Source organism: Palaemon carinicauda, chromosome 12 (genome assembly GCF_036898095.1).
Source record: "Palaemon carinicauda isolate YSFRI2023 chromosome 12, ASM3689809v2, whole genome shotgun sequence".
In the NCBI taxonomy this organism is placed as follows: domain Eukaryota; kingdom Metazoa; phylum Arthropoda; class Malacostraca; order Decapoda; family Palaemonidae; genus Palaemon; species Palaemon carinicauda.
Genome location: NC_090736.1, coordinates 129,077,803 through 129,095,275, shown reverse-complemented (window position 1 = coordinate 129,095,275; position 17,473 = coordinate 129,077,803). Strand labels below are relative to the sequence as shown.

General features: G+C 42.2%; 1 protein-coding gene across 1 annotated transcript in view; it reads left to right on the top strand.

Annotated features, from left to right (window-relative positions):
- Nucleotides 1-17,473, top strand: part of Cdc27 (cell division cycle protein 27) — a 186,581-nt gene that overhangs the window by 115,920 nt on the left and 53,188 nt on the right. Inside the window, exon 8 of the mRNA XM_068384545.1 lies at nt 16,800-16,911. Coding sequence (XP_068240646.1) covers nt 16,800-16,911 — 112 coding nt within the window. The remainder of the gene's footprint in view (nt 1-16,799; nt 16,912-17,473) is intronic.

Below are 17,473 nucleotides of genomic sequence, written 5' to 3'. Positions count from 1 at the left end.
GCTTCTAGGTCCAGTATATGATATGATACGGGAGAAATTCTCAGCTTGGGAGTTCCTGCCTCTGCCCAGGGAGACTTTTCAAGTCTGGTAGACTCTCCCCATAGATCGGCCCTAAGGAAGACCAAGATTCTGTGGTCCACCTCTGAATTGGACTATCTGCTTAAAGGTGTCTTTAGAGCCTTTGAGGTATTCAACTTCTTCGATTGGACTCTAGGGGCCTTGGGCAAGAAGGTTACCATGCTCAAAGAAGGGGACTCTTCTTGCTTAATCCATGTCATGTCCTGCATGGATAAGGCGTCGCAAGAATGAGTTGGCAGCAATTTTTACAGCAGAGCCCAGTTGTGTTCATTTCTGTCTGTAGGGGTTACTCCCTTTCAGAAATCTGAATTATTGTTCGCTCCGCTGTCGTCATCCCTTTTCCCACAGGATCTCATTAGAGAAATTTCTTCTGCCTTAACACAGAAAGCCCCCCAAGACCTAGTCTCGAAGACGGTAAGTAAAGTATTACCTTCATCTTTTGTTAGAAGCAAACCTAAAGAAGATGCTCCTTTTCCAAAGTTTTCCCAGCCCTTTCGGGGAAAGTCTTCCAATAAAGGCTCTAGATCAGATGGACAGGGCGAAGCAGAGTCTGACTGCTTTCGCCTTCAGGTAGTAGGAGCCAGACTTCACAACTTGTGGCAGGCATGGGAGAACAGGGGTGCAGACCTTTGATTGGTCCAACTTTTAAAGGAGGGTTACAAGATTCCCTTTATAAAGCAACCTCCTTTACTTTTAACCCCAGCGGATCTCTCTCCCAAGTACAGGGAAGAGTTAAAGAGGTAAGCATTACAGCTTCAAGTGTCTCTCTTGTTGGAGAAGTGGGCTATTGAAAGGGCACAGGACTGGCAGTCATCAGGGTTTTACAACCGCCTATTCCTGGTTCCCAAGAACTCGGGGGGGGATTGCGTCCAGTTCTGGATGTAAGTGCTCTCAACGACTTTATCCAAAAGAGAAAGTTCTCGATGAAGACGTCGAAGTCAGTGCTTGCAGCAGTAAGGAAGGGCGACTGGATTGTCTCACTGGACCTCCAGGACGCTTATTTCCACATCCCGATTCATCCGAGATTCAAGCATTTTCTTATGTTCGTATTCCAGGGAAATGTTTTTCAGTTTCGAGCTCTGTGTTTCAGCCTCAACACCGCCCCACAAATCTTTACAAAGCTTATGCTCAATGTGGCAAGGATTCTCCATTCAAGAGGCATCAGAGCCTCCCTGTACTTAGACGATTGGCTTCTAAGAGTTCGATCTCAAGACCGCTGCCTGAAGGTTCTTCAGACAACATTAAAGTTGACAGGAGAATTGGGTCTTCTGATCAACAAGGACAAATCTTTTCTGACACCATCCCAAGAGATTCTCCATTTAGGGATAGTGATTCGGAGTCGAGTTTTTCGGGCTTTTCCGTCTCCCTTGAGGACGGAACAAGCCATCCAGAAAGTACGTTCGTTTCTAGGAGAACAGAAGTGTTCTGCGAGGAGGTGGATGAGCCTGTTGGAACCCTCTCCTCGTTAGAGCAGTTCGTCTCTCTGGGAAGACTGAACCTTCGACCTCTCCAATTTCACCTCAATTCTCACTGGAACAGGGAGAAGGATTTGGAGAAGGTATGTATTCCAATTACGGAGTCGATGAAACGTTTCCTTCAGTGGTGGAACGATCCGCTCAAGTTTCAGGAAGGTTACCCATTAGATCTGAAGAGCCCAGGCCTTGTGTTGTGTTCCCACGCCTCAGACTCTGGGTGGGGAGCAATACTGGGCAAACTGGAAGTATCAGGATTATGGACGGAGTTTCAAAAGTCCATCCACATAAACCAGAAGGAGCTGTTAGCAGTCCTTTTGGCCCTGAAGAGCTTCGAAGGGTCAGTCCAGAACAAGGTAATACAAGTCAATGCCGACAACACTACAGCATTGGCTTACATTGCCAAACAAGGAGGAACTCACTCGGTTTCCCTTTACGAGACGGCGAGAAAGCTGCTCATCTGGGCAAAGGAAAGAAAGGTAACTCTGATTACCAGGTTCATCCAAGGGGAGAAGAATGTTTTGGCAGACAGTCTCAGCAGGAGAGGGCAAGTCCTATCCACAGAGTGGACTCTCCACCTACAAGTGTGCAAGAGTCTGTGGAAACTTTGGGGTCGCCCTTGCATAGACCTCTTCGCAACCTCAAAGACCAAGAGGCTAGAGACATATTGCTCCCCAGTGCCAGATGTCGAAGCAGCACACACGGACGCGTTCCTGCTAGATTGGTCAAATCTAGATATATACCTTTTTCCGCCTTTCAAGTTCCTGTACAAAGTCTTACAAAAGTTTGTGACAAGCGAAGGGACCAGAATGATGTTAATAGCCCCCTTCTGGCCTTCAAGGGAATGGTTCACAGAGGTACTGGAATGGATGCTGGAGACTCCCAGAAGCCTCCCTTTGTGAGTAGATTTACTCAAACAACTCCACTTGGAAAGACACCATCAAAGTCTCCAAAATCTTCGACTAACTGCCTTCTGACTATCGAAAAACTCTCAAGAGCTAGAGGCTTTTCGAAGGAGGCAGCTAGAGCGATTGCAAGAGCTAGAAGGTCTTCGACCATCAGAGTATATCGATCCAAGTGGGGAGTTTTCAGGGAATGTTGCAGAGTCAACTCTGTTTCCTTTTCCAGTACCTCTGTAGCTCAGATTGCTGACTTCCTTTTGTTCCTGAGAAGGAAGCGCAGTTTTTCTGCATCCACCATCAAGGGATACAGGAGTATGTTACCAACTGTTTTTAGACACAGAGGGTTGGATCTATCAAATAATAAAGACTTACAGGAACTGCTTAAGTCTTTTGAGACATCGAAGCAAAGTCACCAGGATTCACCAGCTTGGAATCTGGATATAATTCTGAAGTTCCTGATGAGTGACAGGTTTGAACCCTTGCACTATACATCTCTGAAGGACCTCACGATGAAAACCCTTTTCTTGGTTAGTCTGGCAACAGCCAAGAGGGTTAGTGAAGTCCATGCGTTCAGTAGAAATGTGGGTTTTCAGGACAACAAAGCGATCTGTTCATTGCAGTTGGGTTTTCTCGCTAAGAATGAGCGCCCTTCCCACCTTTGGCCTAAGGCCTTTGAGATTTCGCACCTGGCGGACGTGGTTGGCAATGAGTTAGAGAGAGTTTTATGTCCAGTAAGAGCCCTTAAATTTTACTTTGACAGAACGAAGAGCTGGAGAGGCAAGTCAGAAGCACTGTGGTGCTCGGTGAAGTCTCCCTCCTTGCAAATGTCTAAGAATGCCCTGTCTTAATTTATCAGACGTTTAATCAAAGAAGCTCATACGCATTGCAGTGAGACAGACTTTAATCTTTTAAAGGTTAAGACTCACGAAGTGAGAGCTGTGGCAACCTCAGTGGCTTTCAAACAAAATCGTTCGTTGCAAAGCAATATGGACACAACCTACTGGAGGAGCAAATCTGTGTTAGTTTCACATTATTTGAAAAGTGTCCAGACTCTATATGAGGACCGATACACTTTTGGACCGTTCGTAGCGGCGGGTACAGTGGTGGGGGAGGGATCCACCACTACATTCCCATAATCCTAATACGTTTTCTTCTCTTGGAACTTTTAATTGGTGTTTATGGTTGTCTTGTGGAGATTACGACAGTCTTCCGCAATCATTGATTGGTCAGGTGGTCTATTTTGTTCCTTGAGAGTGCCCTGAAATGGGTATTAGAGGAGGCTCTGTCACAGAGAGGTGTGATCACCGGTTGACAGCTCCTAGGGATCTTCAGGCCCCTGAGAGGACTGCTGGATCTCATAAGGAAAGCGGACATAATGGCAGAGTATCATTGAAGTCAGCTTCCTTATCAGGTACGAACCCTTAAGTTTGTTTTATATTTAAACTCTTAAGCAGAATTCCAACTATATTGGCTGTCCCTAACCCTCCACCAAAGGTGTTAATCAGCTATATAAATATAACCACCAGGTAAGTCTTGTGTTTAAAAATGTTATTTTCATAATAAAATAAATTTTTGAACATACTTACCAGGTGGTTATATATAATTAAAGTCCCCCTCCTCCTCCCCTCTAGAGACTAGAGGCATGGAAGATATGAGGGCCCTACGGAATGGTTTCTAGGTACCTCACTAGAGGCGCGCGTGTAGCACACCTGGCTATCCAATCTGCGATTGGCGCGAGTTTTGAATTTTCTGCCGTGACATCAGGGACGTAAGCTATATATATAACCACCAGGTAAGTATTTTCAAAAATTTATTTTATAATGAAAACATATTTCCTTTTTTTCCTTTCTTTGCTGGGCTATTTTCCCTGTTGGAGCCCCTGGGCTTATAGCATCCTGCTTTTCGAACCATAGTTGTAGTTTAGCAAGTAATAATGATACCTGAACTTAGTGTTTTTGTTGATGAGAATCTAGCTTCAGAGTTATCAGTAAATTGTGTTTTCTTTTATCTCTTGTTTTGGTTTATTATACTGCCTTACTCTTTTTAATATTTGTGTAGCTTTTTCCTGATAACTTCACTTCATTTATGCTTTTGGAACTTAAGAGTTTACCTGACAACACTGAGATTATCAAACAATTTTTCTTCACCCAAGGGGTTAACTACTGCACTGTAATTGTCCAGTGGCCACTTTCCTCTTGTCAAGAGTAGAAGAGAATCTTTAGCTATGGTAAGCAGCTCTTCTACGAGAAGGACACTCCAAAATCAAACCATTATTCTCTAGTCTTGGATAGTGCCATAGCCTCTGTACCTTGGTCTTCCTCTGTCTTGGGTTAGAGTTCTCTTGCTTGAGGATACACTCGGACATACTATTCTATCTAATTTCTCTTCCTCTTGTTTTGTTAAAGTTTATGTAATTTATATAAGAGATATTTATTTTCATGATGTTACTCTTCTTAAAATATTTTATTTTTCACTTTTTCCTTTCCTCACTGGCCTATTTTCCCTGTTGGATCCCCGGGTCTTATAGCATCCTGCTTTTCCAACTAGGGTTATAGCTTAGCAAGTAATAATAATAGTAAGATGTTATTTGTGATGCTCCTAGCCTTTTGTTTTGCAAGACTCACGATAAGTCACTTTGGAATTGTGAATGCAGGTTTTATTGTTTTAGTAATAATGCTCATTTTATACAATTTTATGAGGCCTAGATATTTTACAATTTTGGAATGAGTCTAGTTAAATTTTTGGATTTGTTTTATTTTGCTATTGTCCCTATTTATCTGATATACACTTGCTATACATTAATGCTCCGTTACACGAATGAGTTCCATTTCTGAAGAAATATTCTCTTTAAGTGAAATTTTTTTTATCGAAGTGCATTTTTACATGACTTCTATTATAAAACATTGAGATACATTCCTACGAGCTCACCAAAGTTTTTTTGTTTCTCAATACAAGGCTTAATATATAATAATGAAATAGAGTACCTGTACAAATTGGTTTTATTACCATTAAGTAAGGTAATAGTAACCAGACAATGACGGTTTAGAAAGTATATTTTGTTTCTGTTAGTAACAAAAATGAAAATTTAAAATATCTGAGATATTTTCAATACAGTACTACTAATACCATATGTTCTGTTCTAAGGAAGGTACTTTCATGAATTAGACGACCTCCATAATTCATTAATTATGGTCACCTCTTTTAGCTTTTAGTACCTTTTCCCTCCTATCAGGTCATATAGCATCGACTTCTTTTTCCTTCCTCTGCATCTTTCTCCTTCAAATTTACCTACTATTATGTAGTTGTCATGGGTGACTTAAATGCTAGAGTGGGCGCTGGAGAGGTAGAAGGTATCATTGGGAAATATGGCGTACCAGGTGAAAATGAGAGTGGTGAGAGACTGGTAGGTATGTGTGTTGAGCAAGAGATGGTGATAAGTTCTAGCTTTTTCAAAAAGAAAGATAAAAACAAGTATACATGGGTGAGAGTGGCAAATGAAAGAGTGGTAGAAAGGACATTAATGGATTATGTGTTGATTACTAAAAGAATGTTTGGAAGATTGAAAGACGTGCACGTGTTTAGGGGTAGGGCTAACGGTATGTCTGATCATATTTTTGGTGGGAAGGAAAATTAGTTGTGGGGGAATAGAGTAGGTGGATGTAAAAGGGAGCTAGTGAGGGTTGAAGAGCTAATAAAACCAGGGGTAAAAAGTAAATATCAAGAAAGGTTGAAAATGACATATGACGAAGTAGAAAGTAAGAGAAACTGGTAATTTAGAGGAGTGGAAGTTAGTAGCAGAAAATTTTGTTGAGATTGCAAGTGATGTGTGTGGCAAGAAGTTTGTTGGAGGCAGCATGCGGAAGGGCAGTGAATGGTGGAATGAAGGAGTGAAGGTAAAAGTGGAAGAGAAAAAGAGGGCTTTTGAAGAATGGGTACAGAGTAATAGTGTAGAGAAGTATGAAAGATATAGAGAGAAAAATGTGGAAGTAAAGCGCAAGGTAAGTGAGGCAAAGAGGGCAGCTGACCTGAGGTGGGGTCAGGGATTTGGTCATTCATATGAAGAGAATAAGAAGAAGTTTTGGAAAGAAGTGAAGAGAGTAAAGAAGGTAGTTCAAGAATTGAAGAGAGAGTGAAAGATGGAAATGGAAGATTGTTAAAAGAAGAGGAGGCAAGGAAAAGGTGAGTGGAATATTTTGAAAGTTTACTGAATGTTGAGGATATTAGGGAGGCAGATATAATTGCTGTTGGAGGTATTGAGGTGCTCGTGATGGGAGATGAGAATGAGAGAGAGATTACAAGAGAGGAAGGGAGGAGAGCACTAGATGAAACGAGAGTAGGAAAAGCATCTGGTATGGATGGTGTGAGAGCCGAGATGTTGAAGGAAGGGGGTGTGACTGTACTTAAATGATTGCTGAGATTGTTTAACATGTGTTTTGTGTTGTCAATGGTACCAGTAGATTGGGTTTGTGCGTGTATTGTACCACTATATAAGGGTAAGGGAGATGTGCATGAGTGTTGTAATTCAAGGGGTATTAGCTTGTTGAGTGTGGTGGGAAAAGTGTATGGTAGATTACTGATTAATAGGATTAAGGATAAAACAGAATGCAATCCTAAAAGTACAGGGAGGTTTTAGAAGAGGTAGGGGTTGCATGAATTAGATTTTTCAATATTTACCTTAGCCGGTGATTATAATAGCTGCAACTCTGTTGCTCGACAGAAAACTCTAAGGTAAAATTCGCCAGCGATCGCTACACAGGTTGCGGGTGTGCCCAACAGCGCCATCTGTCGTCCAGATACCCAGTACTCAATGTAAACAAAGAACTCAATTTTCTCTCTGTCGTGCTCCCGACAAGACGTGCTTATTCGCTGTTGCTAAACTGGATTTGTTTTCACAACTAATTGGTGAAGTACACTATTCTAGTTTTGAGCTTTTGCTGTGCAGGTGTTTTATCTTCATCTTAAATCTTGAACTCGTTTTGGATAGATTAAATTATGGTGACAGAGAGTATGGACTTTCTTTCACTTTTAAATGGCCGACCCTTCCCTTAGACGGAAGTGTGTTTAGGCTTTTAGTAATTATATCACGTTATAGATTTTCCTCTATATATTTTATATCTCTCCGCCTTTATTAGGCCTCTTCGATTAACTTTCCATTTATTATAAACATATGAAAATAATTTTAATGTTTTGTTTATATAGACCTTTCCTGAGAGTAGGCGGTCCTAACTTGGAAACCGAAGTTAATCAACGTTGAGCCCTTTATATCGTAATTAGCTTTTAAAGAGCTAAGGATTTAAAACTTTTTAAATGTAATATTTTATGAAAGAATTTCTTTGATAGTCTTCGTACTGTTTTCAAAGATGAACTAACGTTTAGTTTATTTATGCTACGCAGTTGTTGACGTTCAGGACGTTCAACATGCGCTCTATCGTTACGATAGAGAGAGAATGTATCACGGTTTCACTTTGCAGTGAGTAAATCGATTCTGACGTTTTGTTCATTCTTTCTTAGCTTAAATGTTTTAAATTCTATTTTAAAGGAACTTTTTAATTGAAATACCTTTCAGTTTTTTCCTTTAGTCAAATAACATGTTTTTTGACAAAATATAATTGGGCTCTTCTCTTAGGTGCGAAATCAAGAGAGAAAGAGAGAGAGATAGAGACGGAGGGAGAGAGAGGAGAGAAAACGTTCCGTTCAAGCGGGTAACGTTGTTCTCGAGTTACTATCGTCCCTAGTCGCTGTACGGGGAGGTAGGATAAAACGTTTTAGTTTTTATTCTCGTCCCCAGGCTATGTGCGGTGAGAGATTGAAAACGTAGTTATATGAACTAGTGTTTAGTCTCTTTCCCAGCCACTGAATTTTTTATCTTAAAATGTTTTCTGTTTTTTGCTGGTATTAATGAGCTTACATTATACGACTGATTTCGCAATTACTACCTTTTAATGAAGGGTAGAATTGCGTGTTTCAGGTAGAAATCAGTAAAAGTTTCGATTTCAGTGAAATAAGTGCAAAACAGAAAATCGAAGTGATAAAGTGATATGCGCAAAGTGTTACAGTGTTGCGTCCGAGGGTTCGTCTGTTCATGCCTGTCGTTCACCTAGTCCGGGACCTCTTACATGCTCCCAAGCCCAGGGGAGAAGTAATGTCAAACGACTTATGGGTTCGAGAGGCCTTGACCAACGAACAGACGTTTTCCCTCTATGGTATCGGGTGTATCTTACCAAGATCTCCCCTACCATAAGACGAGAGAGACGTTGTTTCTCCTCGTCATCCGAAGGCTTTTCGCATAAGAAACCTGTCACAAGGTTTCGAAGCCCTTAAGCGAAAGTCAGTCCTTTCAGGACAGGTCCAGCGTCCTGGTTACAACCATTAGGACAGCTCTCTGACCCTATGCAGTCATCGGATAACTGCTCGCCGCCTAACAAAAAGCGTAACACAGACTCCGAGAGTCTTTTTTTTTGTTGGCAAAGTGTTGCGGTCACAGACGTTACCCTCGTCTCTTACCACAACCATTTCCGTTGATCCTTAATGGGTTGTATGGCAAGACATGCAGTACAGTATATGCTTGCCTCCCTTATGGAAGACTATTCTGCCGATTAGTCCGTTGAGTCTAGCCGTTTATCTCATCGATATCCTGGCTTTCAGCCAACCTAACGTTCCTCTGTGCTTACTGTTGACGTTGGCGTAGCTTAGTCACGTCAGTCAGGTTGTTTAGAACCACACTCGATGCGGTCTCGTGTGGTTTTTCAGCCGCATTTGGACGTTAGGCCACTTGCTGATGCTCCTGTAGACGTTCAAGACGTTCACTAACAATCGGAGTTGACTTGTTTTGACGCTGTGCGTTAACCTCCGCATTCTAGAGTTGTTTTGACTGCTCAGTCTAGGCAGTCAAAGCAGTCTCAAGTGGACGCTGTGCGTCCTCACGCACCTGTTGTGGTTGACAGTTCAGTTGTTGACAGTTCACAGACTGTCAAGCAGTTACATGACGTTGCGTTCTGGTCCGCTACTAATGCACCAGTGAGTGTGGACTCTGCTTGTAAAGCATTGCCACCACGGTAGGTCTCTCCCTTGCTTGAGACTCAGCTTTTATCGGACAAGGTTCCTGTAGATGAGGAAGTTGCTGTTCTCCCTACTACTGATATTCCCTTGAGGACTCTGTCAGATGGAGTGGAGCCTAAAGCTGCTTAGCCTCCTATGGACTTTAATTAAATCATAATGTTTTTTTAAGGATCTTTGTCCGGATCTTTTTGTAACTGCTGCTCCTCGTTCGCCTAAACGTCAGAGCTTACACTAGGCCTAGCTACTTCGAAGCCGTTGTTTTTAAGCTAGTGCTCTCTCGCTCTCCTAGAGAGCTTTACGTTGGCTAGGCGACTGGTTTTTCACCAGGAGGAGTTTGGGGGATACAGCCTTTGCTTTTCCTTCTTTTAAACTGGTTTATAGAGCGAGAGTCTGATATGACACGAGAGAAGTTCTCGGCTTGGGAGTTCATGCCTCTGCCCAGATAGACTTCTCAATTCTTGTAGACTCTCCCTGGCGCCTGGCCAGGAGACGCTCCAAGTTGTTTACAGGTCAACTTCACAGCTGTTTTCGAGCCTTTGAAGTTTTGCTGTACAATTATGTCACGCATAACAAGGCTTTCAGGGATGGTAAACGGTACCACCTCAGTCGCTAACCCCGTCTGTTGCCACACCTGCTCCCGTAGACCCTAAATGGGCTTTGCTGCAAGACATGCAGTCCAAGCTGGCGTCCTTGATAGAGGACTTTAATGCGGAGAAGGTTGCTACCGAACCTTCTGGCCAACAACCTTCCAACCGGTCGGTTGTGCGCCCTGTTGACGCTGAGGTAACCTACTCGCGTCTGCCAGTTGAGGTGGTTCCTCCACCGATGCGACCCAGTGTGGGTTGCCAGCCGCACGTTGACGTTAAGCGACGCTCGGAGGTGGTTGTTGACGTTCAGGACGTTCAACAACCAGCAGAGGTGACTTGTTTTGACGCAGTGCGTCAACCTCAGCAACCCGGTAGGGTGTTGACTGCACAACCCAGACGGTCTAGACAGTCTCGGGTTGACGCTGTGCTTCCTCGCGCACCCATGGTTGTTAACAGTTCACAGACTGTGCAGCAGTTCCATGATATTGCGTCCGGCTCCGTCACGCATCCACCAGTGCGACCGGACTCAGCGAGCCAGACGTTGCCCACTCCCTTGCCGTTTCCTCATCAGTTTTCGGATGAGGAACCCTCTGATGAGGACGTTGCTGAACAACAAGACGATCAGCCCCCAGAATAGATCAAGCACTGCTATCCATCCAGAAGATGCTGAAGAAGGAACGCTGCTCAGTCAGGCTGTGGATGAGTCTGGTAGGGACGCTGTCATCCGTGGAACAATTTGTGTCACTAGGAAGACTACTCCTCCGTCCTCTTCAATACCATCTAGCTTTTCACTGGAAAAAGGACAAGACGCTAGAAGCGGTCTCGATCCCGGTTTCCGAAAAGATAAAGTCTTGTCTGACTTGGTGGAAGGACAATATCAACCTAAGAGAGGGTCTTCCCCTGGCTGTTCAGACTCCCAACCACGTTCTCTTCTCGGACGTATCGGACGTGGGCTGGGGCGCGACACTAGACGGTCGGGAATGCTCAGGACTGTGGAACTCGAGTCAGAGGAGCATGCATATCAACTGCAAGGAGCTGTTGGCAGTACATCTGGCCTTGAAAAGCTTCAAGTCTCTCCTTCGAGGCAAAGTGGTGGAAGTTAACTCGGACAACACCACGGCCTTGGCGTACATCTCCATACAAGGAGGTACCCACTCACTGACGTTGTACGAGATCACAAGGGACCTGCTCATCTGGTCAAAAGGTCAAGACATCTCCCTAGTAACGAGGTTCATCTAAGGCGACTTGAACGTCATAGCAGATTGTCTCAGTCGGAAAGGGCAAGTAATTCCAACCGAATGGACCCTCCACAAGGATGTGTGCAAGAGACTTTGGGCCACTTGGGGTAAACCATCCATAGATCTCTTTGCAACCTCGCTGACCAAGAGGCTTCCAATCTATTGCTCTCCAGTCCCGGACCCAGCAGCAATACATATAGATGCTTTCCTCCTAGATTGGTCACATCTGGATCTCTACGCATTCCCACCGTTCAAGATTGTCAACAAGGTAATGCAGAAGTTCGCCTCTCACGAAGGGACAAGGTTGACGTTAGTTGCTTCCCTCTGGCCCGCGAGAGAATGGTTCACCGAGATACTTCGATGGTTAGTAGACGTTCCCAGTCGTCTTCCTCTAAGGGTAGACCTTCTACGTCAGCCACACGTAAAGAAGGTACTCCAAAGCCTCCACGCTCTTCGTCTGACTGCCTTCAGACTATCGAAAGACTCTCGAGAGCTAGAGGCTTTTCGAAGGAAGCAGCCAGTGCGATTGCTAGAGCAAGGAGAGCTTCTTCCATTAGAGTCTACCAATCGAAGCGGTAAGTCTTCCGAGACTGGTGCAAGTCAGTTTCTGTATCCTCGACCAGTACCTCTGTAGCTCAAATAGCTGTTTTTCTTTTATACCTGAGAAAAGGACTATCCCTTTCAGCTCCCACTATCAAGGGCTACAGAAGCATGTTGGCATCGGTCTTCCGGCATAGAGGCTTAGATCTTTCCAAACATAAAGATCTGCAAGACCTCCTTAAGTCTTTTGAGACCACCAAGGAGCCTCGTTTGGCTACCCCTGGATGGAATTTAGACGTGGTACTAAGATTCTTCATATCAGACAGGTTAGAGCCGTTACAATCAGCCTCCCTGAAAGATCTCACTCTTAAGACTCTTTTCCTGGTATGCTTAGCCCCGGCTAAAAGAGTCAGTGAGATTCATGCCTTCAGCAAGAATATAGGATTTTCGTCAGAAAAAGCCACTTGTTCGCTACAACTTGGTTTTCTAGCCAAAAATGAGCTGCCTTCTCTGCCTTGGCCTAAATCTTTCGATATCCCCAGCTTATCGGAGATCGTAGGCAATGAACTAGAAAGAGTCTTATGCCCTGTTAGAGCTCTTAAGTTCTATTTAAAGCGTACTAAACCTTTACAAGGCCAATCTGAAGCTTTATGGTGTTCAGTTAAGAAACCATCCTTGCCTTTGTCAAAGAATGCTTGGTCAGACTTTATCAGATTGTTAATACGAGAAGCTCATTCACATCTGAGTGAGGAAGACCGAACTTTGCTTAAGGTGAAGACGCACGAAGTTAGAGCTGTAACAACTTCCGTGGCCTTTAAGCAAAATATATCTCTGCAAAGTATAATGGACGCAACCTATTGGAGAAGCAAGTCAGTGTTCGCGTCATTTTACTTGAAAGATGTCCAGTCTCTTTACAAGAACTGCTACACACTGGGACCATTCGTAGCAGCGAATGCAGTAGTGGGTGAGGGCTCAACCACTACAATTCCCTAATTCCATACCCTTTTAATCTTTCTCTTGAAAAGTTTTTATTGTTGTTTTTTGGGTTGTCCGGAAGGCTAAGAAGCCTTTCGCATCCTGGTTGATTTGGCGGGTGGTCAAAGTCATTTCTTGAGAGCGCCTAGATTAGGGGTTTTGATGAGGTCCTGTTGTATGGGTTGCAACCCTTGATACTTCAGATCCTAGGGGTCGATCAGCATCCTAAGAGGATCGCGAGGCTCCGTAAGGAAGACGTACTTAAAAAGGCAGAGTAATTGTTCAAGTCGACTTCCTTACCAGGTACCTATTTATTTTGTTTTTGTTATTTTGATAACTTCTAAAATGAAATAAAAATTCTTAGCTCATAATAATGTAAACATATTTTGCTGGTCTCTACCCACCCCCCTGGGTGTGAATCAGCTATTATAATCACCGGCTAAGTTAAATATTGAAAAATGTTATTTTGATAATAAAATAAATTTTTGAATATACTTACCCGGTGATTATAAATTAAAGGACCCTCCCTTCCTCCCCAATAGAGACGCAGTGGGACGAGGAGAAAATTGAGTTCTTTGTTTACATTGAGTACTGGGTATCTGGACGACAGATGGCGCTGTTGGGCACACCCGCAACCTGTGTAGCGATCGCTGGCGAATTTTACCTTAGAGTTTTCTGTCGAGCAACAGAGTTGCAGCTATTATAATCACCGGGTAAGTATATTCAAAAATTTATTTTATTATCAAAATAACATTTTTACAGTTTGGCAGATATGCGAGAACTATTTAGCAAAAGGTAAGGAGGTGTATGTTGCGTTTATGGATGTGGAGAAAGCGTATGATAGAGTTGAAAGGGAAGCAATGTGGAATGTGATGAGGTTATATGGAGTTTGTGGAAGGTTGTTGCAAGCAGTGAAAAGTTTCTACAAAGGTAGTAAAGCATGTGTTAGGATAGGAAATGAAGTGAGCGATTGGTTTCCGGTGAGAGTGGGGCTAAGACAGGGATGTGTGATGTTGCCGTGGTGAGAGAGGTGAATGCTCGAGTGCTTGGACGAGGATTGAAACTGGTAGACAAGAATGACCATGAATGGGAGGTAAATCAGTTGTTGTTTGCAGATTATATTGTACTGGTTGCAGACGCAGAAGAGAAGCTTGGCCGATTAGTGACAGAATTTGGAAGAGTGTGTGAGAGAAGGAAGTTGAGACTTAATGTGGGTAAGAGTAAGGTTATGAGATGTATGAGAAGGGAAGGTGGTGCGAGGTTGAATGTCATGTTGAATGGAGAGTTACTTGAGGAGGTGGATCAGTTTAAATACTTGGGGTCTGTTGCAGCAAATGGTGGAGTGGAAGCAGATGTACATCAGAGAGTGAATGAAGGATGCAAAGTGTTGGGGGCAGTTAAGGGAGTAGTAAAAAATACAGGATTGGGTATGAATGTAAAGAGAGTTCTATATGAGATAGTGATTGTACCAACTGTGATGTATGGATCGGAGTGGTGGGGAATGAAAGTGACGGAGAGACAGAAACTGAATGTGTTTGAGATGAAATGTCTAAGGAGTATGGCTGGTGTCTCTCGAGTAGATAGGGTTAGGAACGAAGTAGTGAGGGTGAGAACGGGTGTAAGAAATGAGTTAGCAGCTAGAGTGGATATGAATGTGTTGAGGTGGTTTGGCCATGTTGAGAGAATGGAAAATGGCTGTCTGCTAAAGAAGGTGATGAATGCGAGAGTTGATGGGAGAAGTACAAGAGGAAGACCAAGGTTCGGGTGGATGGATGGAGTGATGGAAGTTCTGGGTGATAGGAGGATAGATGTGAGAGAGGCAAGAGAGCGTGCTAGAAATTAGGAATGAATGGTGAGCGATTGTGACGCAGTTCCTGTAGGCCCTACTGCTTCCTCCGGTGCCTTAGATGACTGCGGAGGTAGCATCATTAGGGGATTCAGTGTTATGAAGCTTCATCTGTGGTGGATAACTGGGAGGGTGGGCTTTGGCACCCCTAGCAGTACCAGCCGAACTAGGTTGAGTCCCTTGTCAGACTGGGAGGAACGTAGAGAGGAAAGGTCCCCTTTTCTGTTTCATTTGTTTGATGTCGGCTACCCCACCAAAATTGGGGGAAGTGGCTTGGTATATGTATGTATGTATAATGTCCTTCAGTAACCTGTCTCTTAAAAATGTGTCCTATCCAGTTTTTTATCTTCTCTTTATTGTTGCTATTTGGGTTGTCTCTTCTCCAACTATTCGTAGTACTTCTTTATTTGTCTTGTGGTCTCTCCAACTTATTATTCAGCTCCACATCCACATTTCAAATGCTTCCAGATGTTTCTTGTCAACACAGTAGTGGCCCCTTAAAAATAGAAGGAAACATTACTATAGTATTGAGAAAAAGCGGTTAGTCTCTATGAAAAGTACATGCAAAACAAACATAATCTACTAATTGTTGTTCATAAAATAACATATTTTAATCTATTATGATTTTAAAAGTGATAACAATCTTACAGTTGCAAATTGCCGATCTAAATGACTCGTAACTTCACAACTTAAACTACTGTATTCACAATTCAAACACACACGGCGAGTGAATATTAAGGAATAAAATATGAAAGGCAAGTAAAGTCAGTTGGGGTTTGAAACCCACTAGCAAGTCAAGATACAAACTTAGATATGCCATTAGACTTGATAGTAAACGAAATATGAAAGAAAAGTATTTTAAATAAAACTTCTTACCATAGTATGATAAAATTATAGCTTAAGCATTAATTGTTTCTTTTACAAGATAACAAAAAATCCTTCTGAAGTTTACTTAATCAGCTGACCTCGAAAGCACAGACAGTAGTGTTTATCAACTTATAAAGGAAATAATAGAAAATATTACTATTTCACTGTTTATTTCTTAAAAATATACTAGTATTTGATATTTACAGTACATGCATCATTATTGGATAGTTAAGTGAAACCTTAGTTTTATCCAAATCTTGTTTATATAAAACACAGCTGTTTGATCGTTTAAGATTACATTACCTCATGTGGAGCTCTCGTAAACGAACAAAAAGCTTTGTTTGATATAAACAAGATTTGAAAAAAACTGATGTATTACGTAACTATCCAATAATAATGCATGTATCGTATTCACAAATAAATACCGCGAATAAATAGTATTTTCCATTGTTTTCGTTTATAAGTTGATGGACATGGCCATCTATGCTTTCTGGATAAGTTGATTAAGGGAAAATTCTGAAGGATCTTTTTATTTTCCAAAAGAAAAATTAATGTTCATTCATGTTTAATCTGTGACTACAATTTATCATAATTTTGTAGTTTTCTTTCAACCTTGTAGGTTTCTTTTTCTTTATTAAGCTTAAAGAGCAATCTGTGCCCTGTTTAGTCTGGATTTTTGACTTTCATCGAGTCCTTTATTATAATATGCGATACTACCTTGCATGGGGGGAAAAATTAGAAATTTACTCCAGACAGACTTGAAATTTATTGAATCGTACAGGTACTAGGATTGCAATGCACAAGTATAATCTGATTACTATTTGATTTCTGGGGCTGACCAGTTGGATTCTGTTGTAGATGAGGAAACAGAATTTGAGCAGTAAAAGACTTTGAAATTATACAACCAATTGGAAATTGTGTAAATTTCATTGACGAAAGGTATTCAAATGAAAATACTGTAATGCTATTCTGGGAATACTGGAGATAACCTTTTAATTTGTCATCTTTTAGATATTATTAAAGCAAAAGTGTGATCAAGAATGGAAAGTGCCGAATAAAGAATGGTATTTTAGGTTAAGTGTTACTGTATGTTGCATAATTTAAGGTTGGTTACCATGACAAATGAATTAATATCTCTTGAGATGATGTTTGTATTGCATAGGTCCATTTTTTGGTGTGTAAAACAACTTTTAAAGGAAATACTTCAATCTAACATATATTGTTTATATCAACAGATTCTTCAGTGATGTCAGAGAGAGAGAACCGCACCGTTTACACTTGATGGAGTTTTACAGTACTGCGTTGTGGCACTTGCAGAAGGAAGTACAACTTTCAGCGTTAGCACAAGTAAGTATAGTAATTTGCTTGGTTAGATATACTTCGGTTATTGTCATGCATGATAGCATAGTGCATAAGGGGTAGTTGTTCCTACACTAAATAAAAACCCTCATTCTTTACTATAGGAGATATTCTAGCACGAGCTGAAAAATACGGCAGAAAAACCTTAACAAGGTCGTTAACGACCGGACAGGTAATTACCCACATGTTGGTGGTGGGGGACCGCCGGTCGGTAGCTGCTGTTTACCTTCAATCGAATTCTAGCCGTCGCAGTGGTAACACCTCTGCTCCTGCTTTTTTGCTGGCAGACTAGCCTTTCTCTTTTTTATTTTTTTTTTTTTTTTGAGCTTTGATTAATCCTTTTTCTTTTTTGTAGATGGTGTCCTCTCTTTGAGGAAGTGTTCCGGGATTTCCCCGAAATCTTGTGGCACATTTATGTCACCATCGGAGATGGATCCTCTTTCCCTATGCCCTTCATGCAGAGGTCATAGGTGGGCTGAAGGCTCCCCCTGCCAAGAGAGCGGTTGGCCTGCCCTGGACTTCCTGGTTCTCCTTCAGTGAAGGTATGGAA